The sequence below is a fragment of the Equus przewalskii genome, chromosome 5 (genome assembly GCF_037783145.1).
Source record: "Equus przewalskii isolate Varuska chromosome 5, EquPr2, whole genome shotgun sequence".
Classification (NCBI taxonomy): domain Eukaryota; kingdom Metazoa; phylum Chordata; class Mammalia; order Perissodactyla; family Equidae; genus Equus; species Equus przewalskii.
In genome coordinates, this window is record NC_091835.1 from 37624106 (window position 1) to 37641719 (window position 17614).

General features: G+C 35.0%; 1 protein-coding gene across 3 annotated transcripts; it reads right to left on the reverse strand.

Annotated features, from left to right (window-relative positions):
* Positions 1-6014: 6014 nt before the first annotated feature.
* On the reverse strand, positions 6015-15967 carry KLRB1 (killer cell lectin like receptor B1). 3 transcript variants are annotated; one of them, XM_008537497.2, is made up of 6 exons: positions 15717-15967; positions 11735-11833; positions 10984-11058; positions 9685-9839; positions 9209-9324; positions 6015-6526 (listed from the first exon to the last, which is right to left on the reverse strand). In XM_008537497.2, exons 1-6 carry the CDS (start codon positions 15799-15801, stop codon positions 6379-6381), a joined length of 678 nt encoding a protein of 225 aa, XP_008535719.1. In that variant the 5' UTR covers positions 15802-15967; the 3' UTR covers positions 6015-6378. The 3 variants fall into 3 exon arrangements, with proteins under 3 accessions (XP_008535719.1, XP_008535720.1, XP_008535721.1); XM_008537498.2 differs by having other exon boundaries at positions 10984-11046; positions 15717-15904; XM_008537499.2 differs by lacking the exon at positions 10984-11058 and having other exon boundaries at positions 15717-15964.
* Between the last annotated feature and the right edge of the window lie 1647 nt (positions 15968-17614).

The following is a 17614-nucleotide window of genomic DNA, read 5'->3' on the forward strand; positions in this document are numbered from 1 at the left end:
TCGTAAAAAGAGTCACTTCTCTTTTTGTTTGACTTGAATGTGGTAACTCTCTAACAGTGTACTTTCAGAGTCTTAGTCCACAGAGACAATGACACTAGAAGGAAATGTCTGATAAACTCAACTGACATTCTGTTGCTGTGAATAGGTTCCTATGGAGAAGGAAACATAGTTCCTCTTAAAATATGTACATATGTGATTACAGATGCCATAAAACATCTCTGTGCACTCTGTTTGCAGTATATGGATAGGTGTTTCCAAAAACACATTATAGATATATTGGGTTTCTGTAGTTATTACCATAGAGATACTTAATTAGAGCCAATTACTCGTCTTCCTGCTCCTATGCACTGCCATCCCATATACAAGCAAGGAGGAGAGAGTAATGTAACAAAATAATAAAGGATGAAAAGGCAGTAGGCAATAGGACATATGATGAGGACCTGGCAATTAAATGATAAATTTCTTTGATAAGAAAATGAAATAGACCTGGTTCTGAATGAATTACCCTGTGAACTTTATCTTTCTCACACATCAGGCAATTCATCTTGTTCATGATCCTCTGGAACTTTCTGACATGCCACATCCGGGAGCCTGGTGATCTTTTACTGCCTCTGGAACTTTCTGACATGCCACATCCGGGAGCCTGGTGATCTTTTACTGCTTTCCAGTTGCTTCAAAAGGAACTAGATCTTCCTCATTGTTAGAAAGCTATTTGCAGCTTCTTTTCCTCCTCAAAACTAAAGCCCATTCACTAGGAAAAACATACTTTCAAACTAAGTGACATATTTTATTGATTCAAAGTCCGTTTTTTCTCCTCCATTCTAATTTTTGTGGGTATAATCACAGAATTGTTGAATCCTTCTATTGGAAAGCACATTTTGTGGCCATCTAGTACCAATATCCCAATTAACAGGAGAAATTTCTCCATGTACACTGTGTGGAGCATGATACAACTAGAAATAATTTTCAAGGGTTACATAAAAATTGATGAAAAAATTATCACCAGTTCTGGTTCTCTACCTCTCTTTGTACCCATGCCCTTTGTAATATGACTTTGCATCTCCTCCTAGCAAGAGCAGAAGTCTGTTTCCCCCGCCCCTTGAATCTGGTCTGGCCTTTTTACTTGATTTGTCCAAAAGAATGTGGGGAGAGTGACAGTGTTCACTCACAAACCTAGGTTCCTCTACCCCTTGGAACTCTGCCCAGCCACCATGTGAACCACTTGAGATAATGTGATGGAGAATAAGAAACATGTAGATCTGTCAGCCAACTGGACAATGAGTCAACTGACCCACTGGTGACTGACGTCACCCTGGACCAGCCAGTCCTCAGCAGATCAGTCAGTTGCCCACAGATGCGTGAGTGAACTCAGACAAAATCACATGAATTAGGATCAGATCAATAGAATCTTCCAGCTAAACTGTAGTCTCACAAGCAAAACTAAATCGTGTTTTAATCAGTTGAGTTTTTGGGTGGTTTGTTATGTAGTAAAACCTTAACTGATTCAAGTAGTAAGTACAGTTGTACTTCCTGTTTTAACTATAGTCCTATTTAGCATTATATGATTCCACTATTTAAATTTGAAACATTTTTGAATAATTAGGTGCTGATTTGTCTGTTCTGATTTGATTGGTTAGAAATTTTGGGGGTTATTTTGTTTAGCAATTATTTGTCTGAACTGTTTTTGTCTGTCTCTGGCTGGTGACTGCAATGGATGTTCCTTTAGGAAAGAATACTAATAAGCCAGAAGCTGCTCAATTACATGCTAAGCCGGTGTGAAAATTTTACAATAAATATGATAAATAGCCCTAAAGACCTACATTTGTCTTAGCATGATAACAAAATTGAGAGAGAAAGAAATTGATAATATATTTAATACAAAGAATATTAACCAGTTTGAAAGTATAACAAGATTTCATAGAAAACAGCATTTACTGAAGTCTGAACCAATCATGAGTAGCTCCAGAGAAGACAGACTTAATTTGAGTCAAAAAATATTCAAAGTTTTCAACAGGTAAAGAAGAAAATGAGGGTATTCAATTAGAAAAACAGTATGAACAAAGCCATTTTTATCCCATATAGCATCTCCTGACACATTGTTTTATTAACTACCTACAATTTCCTCCAAAGCTTAAGCTCTGACATGGAATGTTTATACTTCTTTTTGTGTCATCATCCATTCAATAGTCACTGAGTGCCTACCACGTGCCCGGCATTTTTCTAGGTTCTTGGGATTCATCAGTGAAGAAACAGGCAAAGATAACTGTGATTGAAGACTTTGCATTCTAGATCCACCCCTCCATTGGAGATTAGACAAAATCACTTAATCTTTAATTTAAACATCCTATATTCCCTTTAGCACCAGACAAGAAAATGAAATAAAGTAGTAACAATTGGATACTGTTTTTCATGCCTGAAAATAATTACTAATGAATAAAAATACCTGAACAAAAACTTGGAGAAGAAAATGAGCTACCTGAAGAGCAATTTCAGTCAAAATTGGAATTACCTTTAGAGATTATGCCTACTGAATGCCTTTGCCTTGGAATTTTTAGCCATGTAGCAGTTACCTACTTCCTAAAGTAGAACATTGAAAATTTCCCATGTAGCGCAAAAGATAAACCCAAAGCACACTGTGATTGTGCAGCATTCCAATGTTTATTTTGAAAGAGCCCTGATTGATTGTTTTGAGATCAAAGAGAGCAACTGGCTTCATATACCTGGGGGATCAGACTTGGGTCCTAGCTCTCTTAGTGAATCACCTCCCAAATGTTGACAAATCATTCTATGCTGCTTGTATTATTATTTGAAAAATGGTCCTTTTAGAAAAACTGCTCTTGTAACTCAGCCACCCTGCTGAGGTTCCAGGCAGCAGTCATAATCAAAAGCCACATGTGAGTGAGGGAGGCCTGGTGATAACTCCAACCCCAGTCACCATCTCACTCCAACTACATCAGAGACCCCAAGCAAGTACCGCCTAGGTAAGCCCATTCAATGCATAAATTTGAATACATAATAATTTATTTGTTCAGGAAATATTCACTGAGCATCTACTATGTGCCAGAACCATGCACTGGTTAATAAAACCATGAAGGTCCTTGCTTTCATGGAACTCATATTCCCATGGAGAGAGTCTAATACTAAGAGCAGTAGTAGTAGTAATAGTAACCAATAATAACAGCAACAACAACAAACTAATAAGCAAATAATTTTCCAATTTCATATATTATGAAATAAGTAAACAAAGGGTTGCAAAAGGACAAAATGGATAAACCCGTTCTGACTGATATAGAACTATTTTTTCTTTGTTTTGTTTTGCTTGGTTGGAAGAGAACGAGCACAGCCACAAAAACAAAAACAAAGCCGAAAAAATCCACAAGGTGGCAGAATGGATTTCATCACAAACAGTTGCAGAAGTAAACTTGAATTGCTGCCAAGGAGTAGACTAAAAGATGTCCCCACCAGACCAGCTTAAGTTAGTTGCTTCATGACTTTATAGGTGTTTAGAACTCAAAATTTTATTTTTTTATAATTATCTTTTTACCCTTAATTCCTGGATTTTCCTTTCCCAACCTGCTTGGTATGGAAGTCTAAAGTTATTCTTGTTTACCCTACCTGCATTATAAAGAGCAGAATCTGATTGCTGACTGCCTACACATCTATAGATTGGAAACAATGGTTAAAAAAAAAAATCTAGTTTTCTCTGCTTTGGCCACGTGGGCTCTGATCCCAGGCATGGACCTATACCACTCTGTTAGCAGCCGTGATGTGCTGGCGGCCCACATATTAAAAAAATAGAGGAAGACTGGCACAGATGTTAGCTCAGGGTGAATCTTCCTCAGCAATAAAAAAAAAAAGAAAGAAAGACAAAACTAGGCTAATGCATTAAGAATATTTTATCATTTATTTTTTTCCCATCATAATTGTTTTTCCATAATACCTACTTGTTAATGCATACCTTGTATATTGAAGAGCTCTGTGGAATGGATGGGCCAGAAGATAAAACAGAAGCAAATAGAGTTCAAATCCAAGCACATAGCATAGAAAATAAATAAAAGGAATCTCTCAGGGGCTGGCCCCGTGGCCCAGTGGTTAAGTTCTCACGCTCCGCTGCAGGCGGCCCAGTGTTTCGTTGGTTCGAATCCTGGGCGCGGACATGGCACTGCTCATCAAGCCACGCTGAGGCAGCGTCCCACATGCCACAACTAGAAGAACCCACAACGAAGAATATACAACTATGTAGCGGGGGGCTTTGGAGAGAAAAAGGAAAAAATAAAATCTTTAAAAAAATAAAAAATAAAAAATAAAAGGAATCTCATTGGTCCAGCCTCAAGGTCCATTTACTACAACATAAATAGACCGTTACTATGCCATTACTCCTCTTAGCTTACTATATTGAAACGTGTCAGGGACTGTCTCTTTTCTTCCTTTAATTGTTCTGTCTTGGTATTTGTCCAACTCTAGCCAGGAGAGGAGTGGAACCAGCCTTACAAACATAAAAACAACTAATTATAATATAGCAAAAAAGAAATTAAATCATCTTTCAGAAAAGTGGGAAGAAAAAGATTGCAATTTGTAAGAGACAGAGAGATTTCAGGAAAAATTCATAAAGGAATTAACATTTGATTCAAGCCTTCCACAATTACTAGGATTTTTCTAGGCAAAGAACAAAGGGGTTGTGTGCACCTCACACTTATGGGACAACATGCATTAAACCATAAAATCATAAAATGTCAGGATGTGTCTGGGGAATGGTGAGGAGTCAATGTGCCTGAGCACGGGCTACACAGAAGAAATGTAGATGGTGGATCTTGAATGGCATAATAGGTATCTCTTTTGACTTGGCTTGGAGTGGCGGGTAGTTTATTACTGATAAACATTGACTCAAATACTGTTACCGAAAGTTTCCCTTGAGATCTAATATTTTTTAACCTGCCAAGAATGTGGTTAGACATGCTTTCTCATGGAGTTGTACCTTCATAGTTTGAGTTTCAGAGATGATGTCAGCAGTATCATATCCAATTGCAAATTTACTCTATTATCCAAAACTGCAAAAGCAAATGACAGTGACAAAACCTAACTTCTTGGGTTAGTTTAATTGTGAACGTTTCTTACAAATGTGTGCTTTAGGGGCACTTGATTTCAGATCTAGCAAGTACAGGAGACGGAAAAGGTCTATGTATGGAATGAATTCTGGACTAACTGAATGGGCTTAGGGAGCCTGAATTGCTTTAGAAGGTTGCTTTGAATATCATTTCAAAGAGATGGAAATGTACTTTGTCAATTGTGGGAATATTTCTTTCATATCCCCCAAAGAATCAAACACTTCAAAATCTCACTTTTATCAAATATTATTTCATAATGATGCTCTTGTCTAGAATGTTTCCCTAATTAGTACAAAACGAATTATACTTTGGATTTTTGATGTGTTTAAAATTTTATATTAACAAGTATTAAAAATCGTCATGCATGGAAAACAGGAATTGAAATATTATTTTCATCATTAGAGTACGTACTTTAATTTATATAATTCAAATTGACATTGAATTATCACAGTAAGTAGATATCTATTTTTCAGAAATTTTATTACATGCCTAAATTGAGTTTTATCATTTATTTAATTTCCATAGAAAATTTGGCATATGTTTTTAAAAAGTGAGCATCCAAGAGATCAATCAGAATAAACATTTCTCTTTTGTTACCTTCATATCCCCAATTGCAGAACTGAAAAAATATCACTTATTTTCCATTAGAATAATGAAAAGTTTGATAACATATTTCCTACAGATTATGTGTGAGCCGTAGAAAGAGACATTGAATGAAAATAAAGAAGAAATGAGAAAATTGAAATGGGAAGAATTTTGGAATGGGGGGCTAGAGGTAAGTTTTCTTTCCAAACTCCTTTAGTTAGGTGTCTCTGATGTAAGAGTCAAGAGAATGGACTTTAATTAATATTCTGCCACAACCCAGTTGTGTGGTGTTGTGAAAAATCACAGACTATGAGAGATGCACAAGACTTTAGAAATCGTTTACTACAACGTTTTTGGAGATCAGCTAAGGCATAGAAGGTATCAATGAAGGTTACGCATATATGCCAGGAGTAGAAACCAATTCCCCTCAGCTGGTCTAGGATTCTTGCGACAGAACATCTCTGTCTCTTAAAATAGTACACGTCTTCTCTGTGTATCTGTTGCCTCATTTATAGAATAAATAGTTTAGACATGAACTTCTGTAAGATTCACAACAATTTTAGAATTTGTGCTATTTGCTCACTTTGTGCCACTAAATGTATATTAAACCATTTTAACAGTATATATAGTTATATAGTTAAAATTACAGAGACTTGTGATGGGAAGTAAATTGAGAGGGGATATACAGTCAAGAGTCTGGACACACTTTATTTCTGACAGATTTTAGTTCTTTTTGGCAGATCCATTTATTTTCTGCCTCACAGTTCTCAGAAAAAATTTTTTCCTTCGAAATTAAAGCACAGTTATTTTCTTCAGCATCCCCAGTAATTTTTAATCTGTGGAGCAAAAGAAAAAACTTTCTTAGTGTTTGGAATTTTCTCACATAATTCTCCTCAACCAGCCAATATTTTCTACAACTTTCAGGAAGCAATGAGATGCTTAAATATTAAGCATAGAGAAAGTATACAGTCACAAATATAATGGCATAAAATTTTAATGTAACGCTAATATGAAGCTCTAGAACTTTCAAGTTCATCTTCACTGGACAAGAATCCTTCTAACATGAAATTTCGTAATGATGCAAAACAAGAGAAGCTTTGGAAATTGGGAATTGAATCTCTTTTTTCTGGTATTAACATGTCATGTGAAAAGTTTCTTCACTGAGCCTCAATCTTCTTAAATATACAGGATATAACCGCCTAATATTTGGAAGAGGCATTAAAATGATGTCCTTGGAAGTGTGGACATGTTTAAACAAAGAACGTGCTCAAAAAGTAATAAGTACACGGAGGGTGCTGGATATATAGGGTCTACAGAATTTGCATGCAGTTAGGAAAAGAGGCTCAATACACATCGTACGTAGTCAGAGATTCCTTTTTTTCACATTCCAAACAAAGGTTGATTGGTGTCTGCTTCAATATACTACTAGTTTCAAACAAGCGTGAGTCTTATGGCTCACTGCAGGTGGACATGAGAATAGAAGTCAAACAATGGGATAGGCAGTATTAGGATTGGGTTGCAAGGATTAGAGGAGTTCAAGACCCATCCATTTGTCTCAAATAGAAAGTGAAGTTGTGACCGTGGGTAGGGTTCCATCACAGCTTTTGTTTTTTCTTTTGTTCAGTTTCTTCACGCAGCCCCCTTGGAGCTGAGCAGCTAATCTCTTCCTAATGCGGACGCTCTAGTCAAACTATGAACTGCTGTCAACTGGGCTATTGTAAAAGTCTTCTCTATTTTTGTCATCTCTTCTACCTTTCTGATCTTTTCTTCAATTTTCAAGATAACTTTTTTAACACTCATCTTGCCAAGTCGATGAATTCCTTTCCAAAAGGTGCTCAGTGGCTTCCCAGGCCTTTCTTGACTTGATATCTGCCTAGTTCTCCAACATTATGTCATTTAATCCCCAAAACAATCCTGTGGAAGAAAATTATCACTCTCTGTTTTTTTCCTTCCCTGAAGATCAGGGCTGAGAGTTAAAATAAAAGCAGAGTCTAACTGATGCCCTTTCTACTATAACATGACACCTTCAGGTTTACCTATCACTACTGTTTTGATCACGCATCATTTTTATCCTCAAAATAAAATGGAATGTTCAACTGAATTTAATCCATCTACTTTACCTATATTTCTGCTTGTAGAAACTTCAGTGTTTTGCAATTTCATTTTTATTATAAACCTCAATAAAATAAACGTCATGGCCCAATGAGAAACACACACACACGTACATGCTAAACTTAATAAACCAAAATTAACCTTCACTATGTATGAAAAAATAAAAACAAGCCAGTATTGAAGTTTCATTTACATGTAAATGAAATATAGAAAATAATTCCCAGAGAGCATACAAAAAATCAGGATAGATTTTATTTAACAGAATGAGCATGTTTGCCTTTTCATAAATTTATTTCAGTCCAGAACACTTACTTTAAAATAATCTTTATTTTAAAAATAAAATAAATAATCTTTATATTAAATAAATAAGATAAATAATCTTTATTTTAAAGTCTTACGTTTAAAATAATATTTTAGAACATAGGTCAAATAATGTCAAAATTTGCTAATTAAGCCATTTCTTTCAATGTTAGTACTTTTCCACACTTAACGAGTTATCACTATATTTTAGATAAACTCGGTCCTGTGTTTTCAATTTCAACCTCTTGTCTTTGGAATGATAAAAACCTACTTTAACTCTGATTTATGCATATTTGATTAAATCATTCACAGACATAAAATGTAACAGTTAATGTTCTCTTTTCTGAAAAACTCATCAAAAATTCTTTACAGAATCTTGGTTGAATGCCTATACACTTTTGCCTGAGAGGGAAAAAACCCCCTTTGCTGTACAATTAACCTCGAATTCTGTTAAAATATGTAATTTAACTGTATAGCATCAAGGCTTCTATTTCATTTATGGTTATTTTGACCATCTTACATAAAAAACTATAATGAGACATCCAACAGAAAACAGCAAATGGCTCCTTTGTGACCTATGCATATATTTGTCACATCTCCTCAAATAACTCTTTTATACCACTGGTTAAAATATACTATAATATTTGTCACAGTGTGCTTAGTTTCCTTTAAATGTCTTGGTTCTATACTCTGATATTGTCTAATTTATTCTTTTCATATTCACGGTTTCAATCCTGGTTGTAACCTACCATGGTATATTGTCCCATAGTTTGAAAAATTCTACTTAAAAAATTCTGTGTGCCAATAGCCTCCAGTGAGAGACTTTTGTATTTCATGGGCCCCTCCCAAAAGAGTTAGCCTATTCTCTGTCTCCTACGACTCCACTGTAGATAAATACATATATTGTTGTAAATGGTTGATATCTTTTCATGTACAGAATTTTTCAACCAACCTCAGAATCATCCATCTTCTTAGCCTATTCTGAACCTCTTGAGAATTTCTAAACTAAACTAAAATTACAAAACTCAGTCTTCAATAACCATATTAATACCTCGCAATGTAAACTATGTAAATTAAACATTAAAATTAGCTTATCTAATACTCACGCATCAGGTTTTAAAAAAGAACCATTTATCCACCTCCAGTTCTTTTCTGGTAATGTAAAATTTAATCCAATCCAGTATAGAATTCCTTCATGTTCTATCAGTTTTTGTATGAGTTTCTGTAAATGGAACAGAAGAAATGGCTGAATACAGAATCTGTTTCACGGCTTGTATTCTACTCATCCTCTAAAACCCAGTGCAGGTATTGCCTCTGTGAAGCCTTTCCTAACTCTGCATCAGAGTTAATTATTCCTTCTTTGTGACATTTCTCTTTACATATTTATATTTATATCATTGTATTCATCAAATTATATTCATTTATTTGCTCATCTGTCTGTTTAGTCTCTCAGATTGTGAGCTTCTTGAAATCAAAGTTGCTACTTCCATCTGCATAGAAATTTTAGGCTAAAGTCCAAAGATGCTGATATGATTAGAAGAAACGGCTAGGTTCTATTCAAATATTTTATTTAATATTTTACCAATTCTTCCTGATCTCGAATAAGCAGCAAAATGGATTCTTTTGTGGAACAGTCAGCTAGACTGTCATTCCAAGGGCTAGGATTTTGAGAAATAAACAAGCATTTTTCTTGAATTAGATGCCAATCCGTTGGGCAGTTTAACAGATTTGGTCTCTCTAAAGTAAGAAAGAGAAAGAAAAAAATAAATAATAAATGTTACACTTCTAATCTGTTCCCACCCCACCACAACCACACACACACACACATCATTATAAATGCTCAGAAGTCTATTATCGCTGATAGAATAATCAATGAATTTATTACAATTTTGAAGTTTTTGAGATCTATTGTTCATTCTGGTACCAAGAATTTGGAAATTAGTGACATGTTATACTGAGCAAAAATGGAATCTTAGAATTTTAGAATAGGAAAAAGACCGTCGAAATAATTTGAGCAGTCACATCTTAAATTTTAAGATAGACAGAATAACTTGTTCGAGTCCATACAATCAAATAGTGGCACAGTCAAAACTATTTCTGAGTTGCCTTAAATTCGTCACCAGTGCTTATTCTATTACATGACCAATGTCAAACTTGTCTTAAAAATACTTACTTTAAACAATATGCAAAGTGTAAAGGAAATAATTAATTTTACTAAATTAATGAAAAATGCCATGAGAAAAAAATCATAAGAAAATTTCTAATTGCCAAATAATATATTTGCCTACTTAATGTGACTTATTGGATAGCATTTTCCAGAAAGATTTTTCAGATTTCTTAAAATTTCTGTTCTGTAAGAATGTGCACACATATCACATTTTGCTACAGTCATTCAACAATAGTTGTCTTTATTAACACACACCACTTACTGGAACAAGATTAATGTCTTAATAATTAATACAGTAAATATTAAAGTATTTTATGTTTGAGTTCTATTAATTAACTTCAGACCAAAATTAACTGTTTGACATTCACTAAAGTATCAAATATTCTACTTAAATGCATATTTTACTTTTAACTTGATATTTGTCTATTAGTTATTGAATATCCTAGCAGCAGCTTTTCATGAGGCAGTGTGCTGTCAGCGTGATCATAGGTTTTGAAGTTAGACCACCTGAGCACAATCCCCTGTGTCACCACTTAGTAGTTGTATGACCCTGAGAGAGTTGCTTATCCTTGCCATGCCTCAGTTTTGTCAAGCATAAAATCAGGTGATAATACTGTCTTAACATGTGGGTTGTTATGAGCCTTAACTAAGGTAATGCTTGATATCTAACAAATGTTGGCTGTTATTCTTAGGAGATTCAAGTCGCAAAATTACCTGTTGTTTCGTTCCTTCTCTCTTGAATATCCACACTGCTTTTTTCTATTGATGATTTTTGTCCTAAGAATATCACTAGTAAATATGAAGAAACCATTAAGATTAAATGCTGAAATGTGTGGTGGAATGGATGTTATCTTTATCACTTGAGAAAACTAAGGTATCTCGATAAGCTTGAATATGGACAGAAGATTAAGGCAATAGCAATGTAGTAACAGAGTCTAGTTAGAAGACAGTATATACAAACAGACAAGAAAATATATAAGTGAACCCACACAGCCATTAGGTTACCTGTTACATACTGCATAAGCAAGCTTTGGGGTGTTACTTAAACTCTCAAATTGCTTACACTCATGCCTGAACTTTCTCATTTTCAGAGTGAGTATAATTTATGCCTATACCAAGGGATAGATTGCCTACTGCAATCTGAGATTTAGTAGATAGTTAAGAAACTCTAAATAATTGGAATTTTTATTTGCTTTGTTATTGTCATGTTTTTGTCATAATTACGATCTTTTTTAAAGTTGTCAGAACACGTGTGAAATATCCCATGAAGACTATCAGAACAATTGGGAAGAGAAATGTGCAAAGGAAATATGAGCTGAGCATTGTTAGAAGCATTATTTTGTAATTATTCTTATTTCATTGGTCTTTCATTGTTTGGGGTGGCAAAATTTTGTTAAGATACTCTAATATTTATGATAAAAGCAAAATAAGTAGAGCAAGAAACAAATGACCTTGCATCACTCACCTGAAACACTCAATACAATCACAGTCAAGGCAAGAAGAAGAATTCCAGCACAACCAAGTTTCAGAGCAAATTGATGCCAACGTGGACACTGACAGATATCTGAGAAGTTAAGAAAATATACTCAGTTAACTCAGTTGGGTTCATCTGGTACAAAAAGTGAATGTGGTTTGGATGACATATAGATAGATAGATTCAGGCTGAGGGATGGGGGCAGGAAGGAACATTTATCAGCCATCTTAAAGTAGAGTCCCACAAGACACAATCTTAGTCAGATCCAACCGAGAGTTTGCTCATTTATAAAATAGAAATATTTATGCTTGTTATGTGTATGGAAGATTGGTGTCAGAATCAAATGAGACAGATGTAAACATATTTTGAAAATTGCCAAGTGCTATACAAAAGTGAAGCATATGCCCTATTGTAGGAAGTAAATCAAAGAATTTTGTGTAAAAAGGATGGCCTTCATTTATTCAAGATACATTTTTTGAGGCTCTATTTTGTGCCAATCACCATTTTAGGTACTGGTGATATATGACAGTTCTATTCTTGGACATGGATTCCTCTGCTTTACTATCATCTAGAAAAATCATCTCCAACTAGCGTCAAATGTATGTCATTCAAGGAAGAGTGTTTTGTGAATTTGCACATTATTTTCAGTATTTCAATAATTATAACGTGAACTTACATCTATAATATTGCGTAGTCTAAAAAAAGTCAAATGCCTTTGTTTTTCTCTGTAATCATATCAATAACAATATACTCTATTATTCATGTTCATCAAAAGTTGTGATTATGTTAATTAATTAATATAATGGGATCATAAATTACTCACGACTTTATCAATGTATTTTGCTTCTAGACATCTTTAAAAATATGGATTTCAGGAGCTGGCCCTGTGGCCGAGTGGTTAAGTTCGCGCGCTCCGCTGCAGGCGGCCCAGTGTTTCGTTGGTTCGAATCCTGGGCACGGACATGGCACTGCTCATCAAACCACGCTGAGGCAGCGTCCCACATGCCACAACTAGAAGGACCCACAACGAAGAATATACAACTATGTACTGGGGGGCTTTGGGGAGAAAAAGGAAAAAAACAAAATCTTTAAAAAAAAAATATGGATTTCATAGAGCAAAATAATAAAGGCACTTACTAATAAAAAAATTCTTGGAAAATACTGGGCTAAAAGTTCCAAAATTAAATCAGCTCCAACAGAAATTATTCTTGTTATTCATACATTTACTCTGCCTCAAGTTGTGTTTAGATAGCTCCTATCCTCAACTTAATTAGTAAGACCCATTTTTTTCCCATTTGGTTTATAACATGTTATATATATTACAACTTGAAACTTGGAAAAATGGAGAAAGCTCCATATAATCACTATTTTAACATTTATTGCTGAAGTATACCGGTGGTTAAGAGCAGAGGCTGTCAAATCTAGCAAATCTGTATTTGAGGACGTTAGTTTGGGCAATGTAACCTAAAAATAAACTGCAAATTTCCTCACCTGTGGAATGTAGAACAATATCTACCTTATAAGCTTTTGGAAAGGAGTATGTGAAACAATTCTAAAATGCTAGACATAGTGTCTGGTACATAGCAACTGTTCAATAAACGCTAGTTATTGTTTTTTCTAAAAGCATTTTTAAAAAATTATAGGTAAAAGGCAATTTGGAATGACTTTAAAAATATTCATTTTTGCTAAAATTTAAGGAATTGAGTGGAGAGTCCTGTGCCTGGGAGGTATGCTTTCCTGTATTAAGTTTTTCTGCTGCACTACATGAGATTGGAGTTAATGAGGTTATAATAACAAACTGAAGAGGCCAGGTAAACTTTAATTATCTGGAAATACTCACTTAGGGCTATTCTTTGTTTTGGTAAAAACAGTATGTTAACTCACCTCATTCCATTACTCCAAACCTTTCAATGGCTTTCTATCAAGCAGATCTGAGTCTATAAAAGTCTATAAATTGTCTACAAATCTGTATTCAATCTGTCTCCCCATTATTTCTCTAACTTCATCTCTTGCTGTTCTTCATATATATACGTGCTGCCATTTCACACTAATCTCCCTGCTCCTCCCACAATATGACAGGCAAGTTCTCATCTCTAGGATTTTGCACTTGCTGCTCCAACTTCTAGAAGGGTCTTCTCCCAGAAAGCATGCCTTTGTTCTTCATTTCTTTCAGCTCTTGATCCAAATGCCATATTGTCAAGGAGGCCTTCCATGATTATTCTGTTTGATACGGTACCCTCTCCAAAAACTAAATCCCAATTCCATTTATTTATGTTTCTTGATTGCACTTAATACCATTTAATCTTTTAATATATACCTAGTTGTTTGGTTACGTGTATGTGTCCATAGTAGTATAATATAAATACAATAAAGGAAACTATTTTTTCTCCATTTTGTTCACTGCAGTATCCTCAGCACCTAGAGCCTTCCTGGCAGATAGTAGGTGCTTATTTTTGAATGAATGAATAAGCTTTGCAGGCTTTTTGCCAACACCTTATCTACTCTTCTAAGAGATCAAACTCTTGGCCATAAACAATATAGGTCACCACTCACATCTCTCACTGGTTTTACTGCCTGCCTTTGATACAATCATTTTTCTACATGGTTACCACGGTCGACAGGTTAGCCAAAGAGCTCAGTTGTGGTTTCACAATAATTGTAATACCAGATCAATGTTTCATAATCACACAATTTTCTCGGACTTTATTCTACTATTTTTTTTTCTGATTTACTTTCAGGATGATATTTTATAGCACAATGATTACTATCAGACTAGACAAGTTTTCTGGACCCATTGATTTAGGATCATAGATAGTAGTTTTCAAGGAAAAACTCACTGTCTTTTTCTATATCTGTTTTTTGACATCTCCTTTCAACATTACTTCCCTTCTGCCCAATTTTGCTAGATCTGAACAGAGAAAAAGAGTCTTGCCCTTTCCCATCAGAAAATAACAGCGGCTTGAGCAAACGCTCACTGTGGTTATCAAAATCCTCCAATTTCCCTTAACCTTCATATGAGGAGTATAGTGAAATTTACTCTTTTTTTTCCTAATTTAGAATGTTGATAATTTAATGGTTTCAAACTGTCCAAGAAGATACAATCCACATGCTTAGCACAATGTAGAATGAATGTCAGGATGGATAAAAATTGCAATATTATCAATGTTAGTAAATTTGTTTAGACTTAAGAAGGTAATACTAGCTCATGATAATTTTATACATGTTTTATGCCTAGTTTCTGGTCCCTTTTTATCCATTCCCAGGCCATGGCTTCCATCACCTATTACCTTGCATTACAGTTCCTCATTCCTTTCACTCAGAATACTAACTCCTCTGACACACAGAAAAGTGCTGACTTCAACAAATGTCAAATGTGTTCATTAGGATTATTCTCTAGTGTCTTGTGGCTTTATCTCCATCTAAGCTGTGATACTTTTCAAGTTAGAAACTATCAGATTGTAATTACATTCAAGTCTTGATCTTCATTACAATTTTCTTCCAGAAGTCTTTTCTCCTTCCCTTTGGAGAGTGAAGGACGTTAGTCAGTAAGCCCACACTTTGTATTCAGAAGGGAGTGCTATGGATGCAAATGCACTAGAACTTAATCATAGTATTGTTATATAGTAGAGGGATTTGGAATAAGTTAGGTTACTATTAGAGCAAGGTAGCAATGTGTCTCTAAAAATATTCCTTTTTTCATACATGTAAAATATTTCTTCAGGGTCTTTTAACCAAGGCTCAGTAATAGGAGCCAGGTTCACCCTTCACACTGATAACTTGATAAAAAAGAAATCTATGAGGTATGTGCTTTTCTGCAGAGTTGCGATTGCTTCCAGGCAATCTATCCTATACCTATTTAACATTAATATAAGCCTGCTGCTCATCTTCAAAGCAACAATTTAAAGCCGTAAATTTAAGAGGAAAATCTAACTCTGAAAGATACACAAATGCTACAGGAAAAAAAGCCACTTACCCTGAGGAGGAGACGGGGGTGATGAACTTTTAAGGCCAGAATCCCGGGGTAAGTTTAAATCAGCATATATCACAGGTCTGTCCATTGCAAACAAGAGAATGTGGCACCAAACTCATGTATCAGGGCAAACTCCAAGTTCTGTGAGGCAAGTTCAGCAAAAGGAAGTGCCCAGTCTGAAATGCTGTGTTGTCTCTCTTGTATCCCCACCCACCCACACTTCTAGCTGTGAGTTTTCTCCATAAATTAGTGAGACAATCCACTTACTGGGTGTCCATTATACTTAAACACGTAATATCTACTTTGTTTAATTAATTGGTCCATTGTTTGACAAAATTCTAGGAAGGTTTGTTTGCAATTATTCCTCTAACCATTCCTTCTGATTACCTCTCTTGGGGCCAGGACCAGGGTGAGGGAAATGCACTCTCCCAGGGTGCAAATTTAAGGGGCCTCCAAAAAACTCAGTAATCAAGATAAATAATATTTAATACAATGTTGTAAAAAAAAAAAAGTTAATGCAAAAAACTGTAGGATGCCTTTCTAATCTCTAAATTCTTCCTGAAACCTTTGTGCTCCAAAGAAAGTTGCAAAATGTAGAAAGCGGTGTTTGTAAAGGTGGAAAAGGTCCCTGAAATAATACAATAGAAAAAGCAAAGAGCTAAAGATGAATAGACTACTCTTAGCTTAGCTCTAAAGACACACGTGAATATGTCTCCACATAAGTAAAAGAATTGGAAATCTGCCAGAATTATAGAAAGTGGAGAACTTGAACTTATGGAATTTCTTGTCTCTTTATAGGAATTTCAGGCATAGATTTTTTAGAACAGGACCCTAGATGCCACCAAGTCTGGCATTCTCCCATTACAGGTGAGAAAAGAAAACCCCAGGGATTTCCTCAAAAGTCGCTTCCTGTGATCACGGCAGAATTGTACCAGGCGCTCCAGTTATTGGACAGTGGAAGCAGTCTTCTGGCTTTGTACCCCAGAAGATAAGAAATTTTCATTCATAGCAGAAAATTTTCATTCTGTGCCTGTCATAGAGGTATACACTTATTCCTTAAAGATCACTGATAATTATGAAGGGAGAAGTAAGCATATGTGAGAGTTTAGTCACCGAAGAAGAAAAATATGAAGATTATAATTTATGCATCTTTAAGATGACAGTGGGAAAACCAAAAGTGATTGCTGCTTTTAGAAACATATGAATCATTATTATGAAAATATAACCAGTATTCTTGGTAATACTCCTCTGAACTTGAGTTAAGGTTTCTAAGATATTTCTATTATTTTTTTGTGAGAGTTTAATTTCTAGCGTGAAGCATCAATGCCAACCCACCATTGTTTAGAAGATGGATGTTTTACTCTCTAAAATATTGTGAAAGTCTTGAGTATTATATAGTCAATAAAACTAACCTAGGTTGATTATGCCATTGTATGCACTCTTTAGTTATTCAATGAAAATGTTTATCTGACGATTTTGTAACTAACAATTGCTTTATTTATGCTATGATATTTGGTTCTGCCTCATACTTCAGTTAAATTTTTAGCATAAACACAGTCTGCCAGAATTACGAAAGAGTGTCCTGGGTCATCTATATAAAACAGTGATTCTCGAGTTTTAGTATATTTAAGAATTACCTGAAAACTTGTTAATAATGTAAAATCCTGCCACATATACTCCTTCCCTTCCCAAGGTACAGTTAGTCTGAGGTTGGGAATGTGCTAAAAAAGTCATCTCAGGTAATTCATATGACTCATGGGCCACACATAAAGAACCACTCATGTGGCAAGTAAAATGTGTGGGGATATTTTAGAAAGATCAATACAGCCAGTCACCAACTTATAATGGTTTGACTTACAAGTTTTTGACCTTATGATAGTGCAAAAATGATACACATTCAG

Excerpts from the sequence above, each read along its gene's own strand:
- KLRB1 (XM_008537497.2), bottom strand. The coding sequence starts at position 15,801 with ATGGACAGACCTGTGATATATGCTGATTTAAACTTACCCCGGGATTCT. Across the intron at positions 9,840-10,983 it reads GAGAAGGAACGAAACAACAG|AGAGACCAAATCTGTTAAAC; the intron begins GTAATTTTGCGA and ends TTCTTACTTTAG. Across the intron at positions 6,527-9,208 it reads TCTTTTTTAAAACCTGATGC|ATTAAAAATTACTGGGGATG; the intron begins GTGAGTATTAGA and ends TTTGCTCCACAG.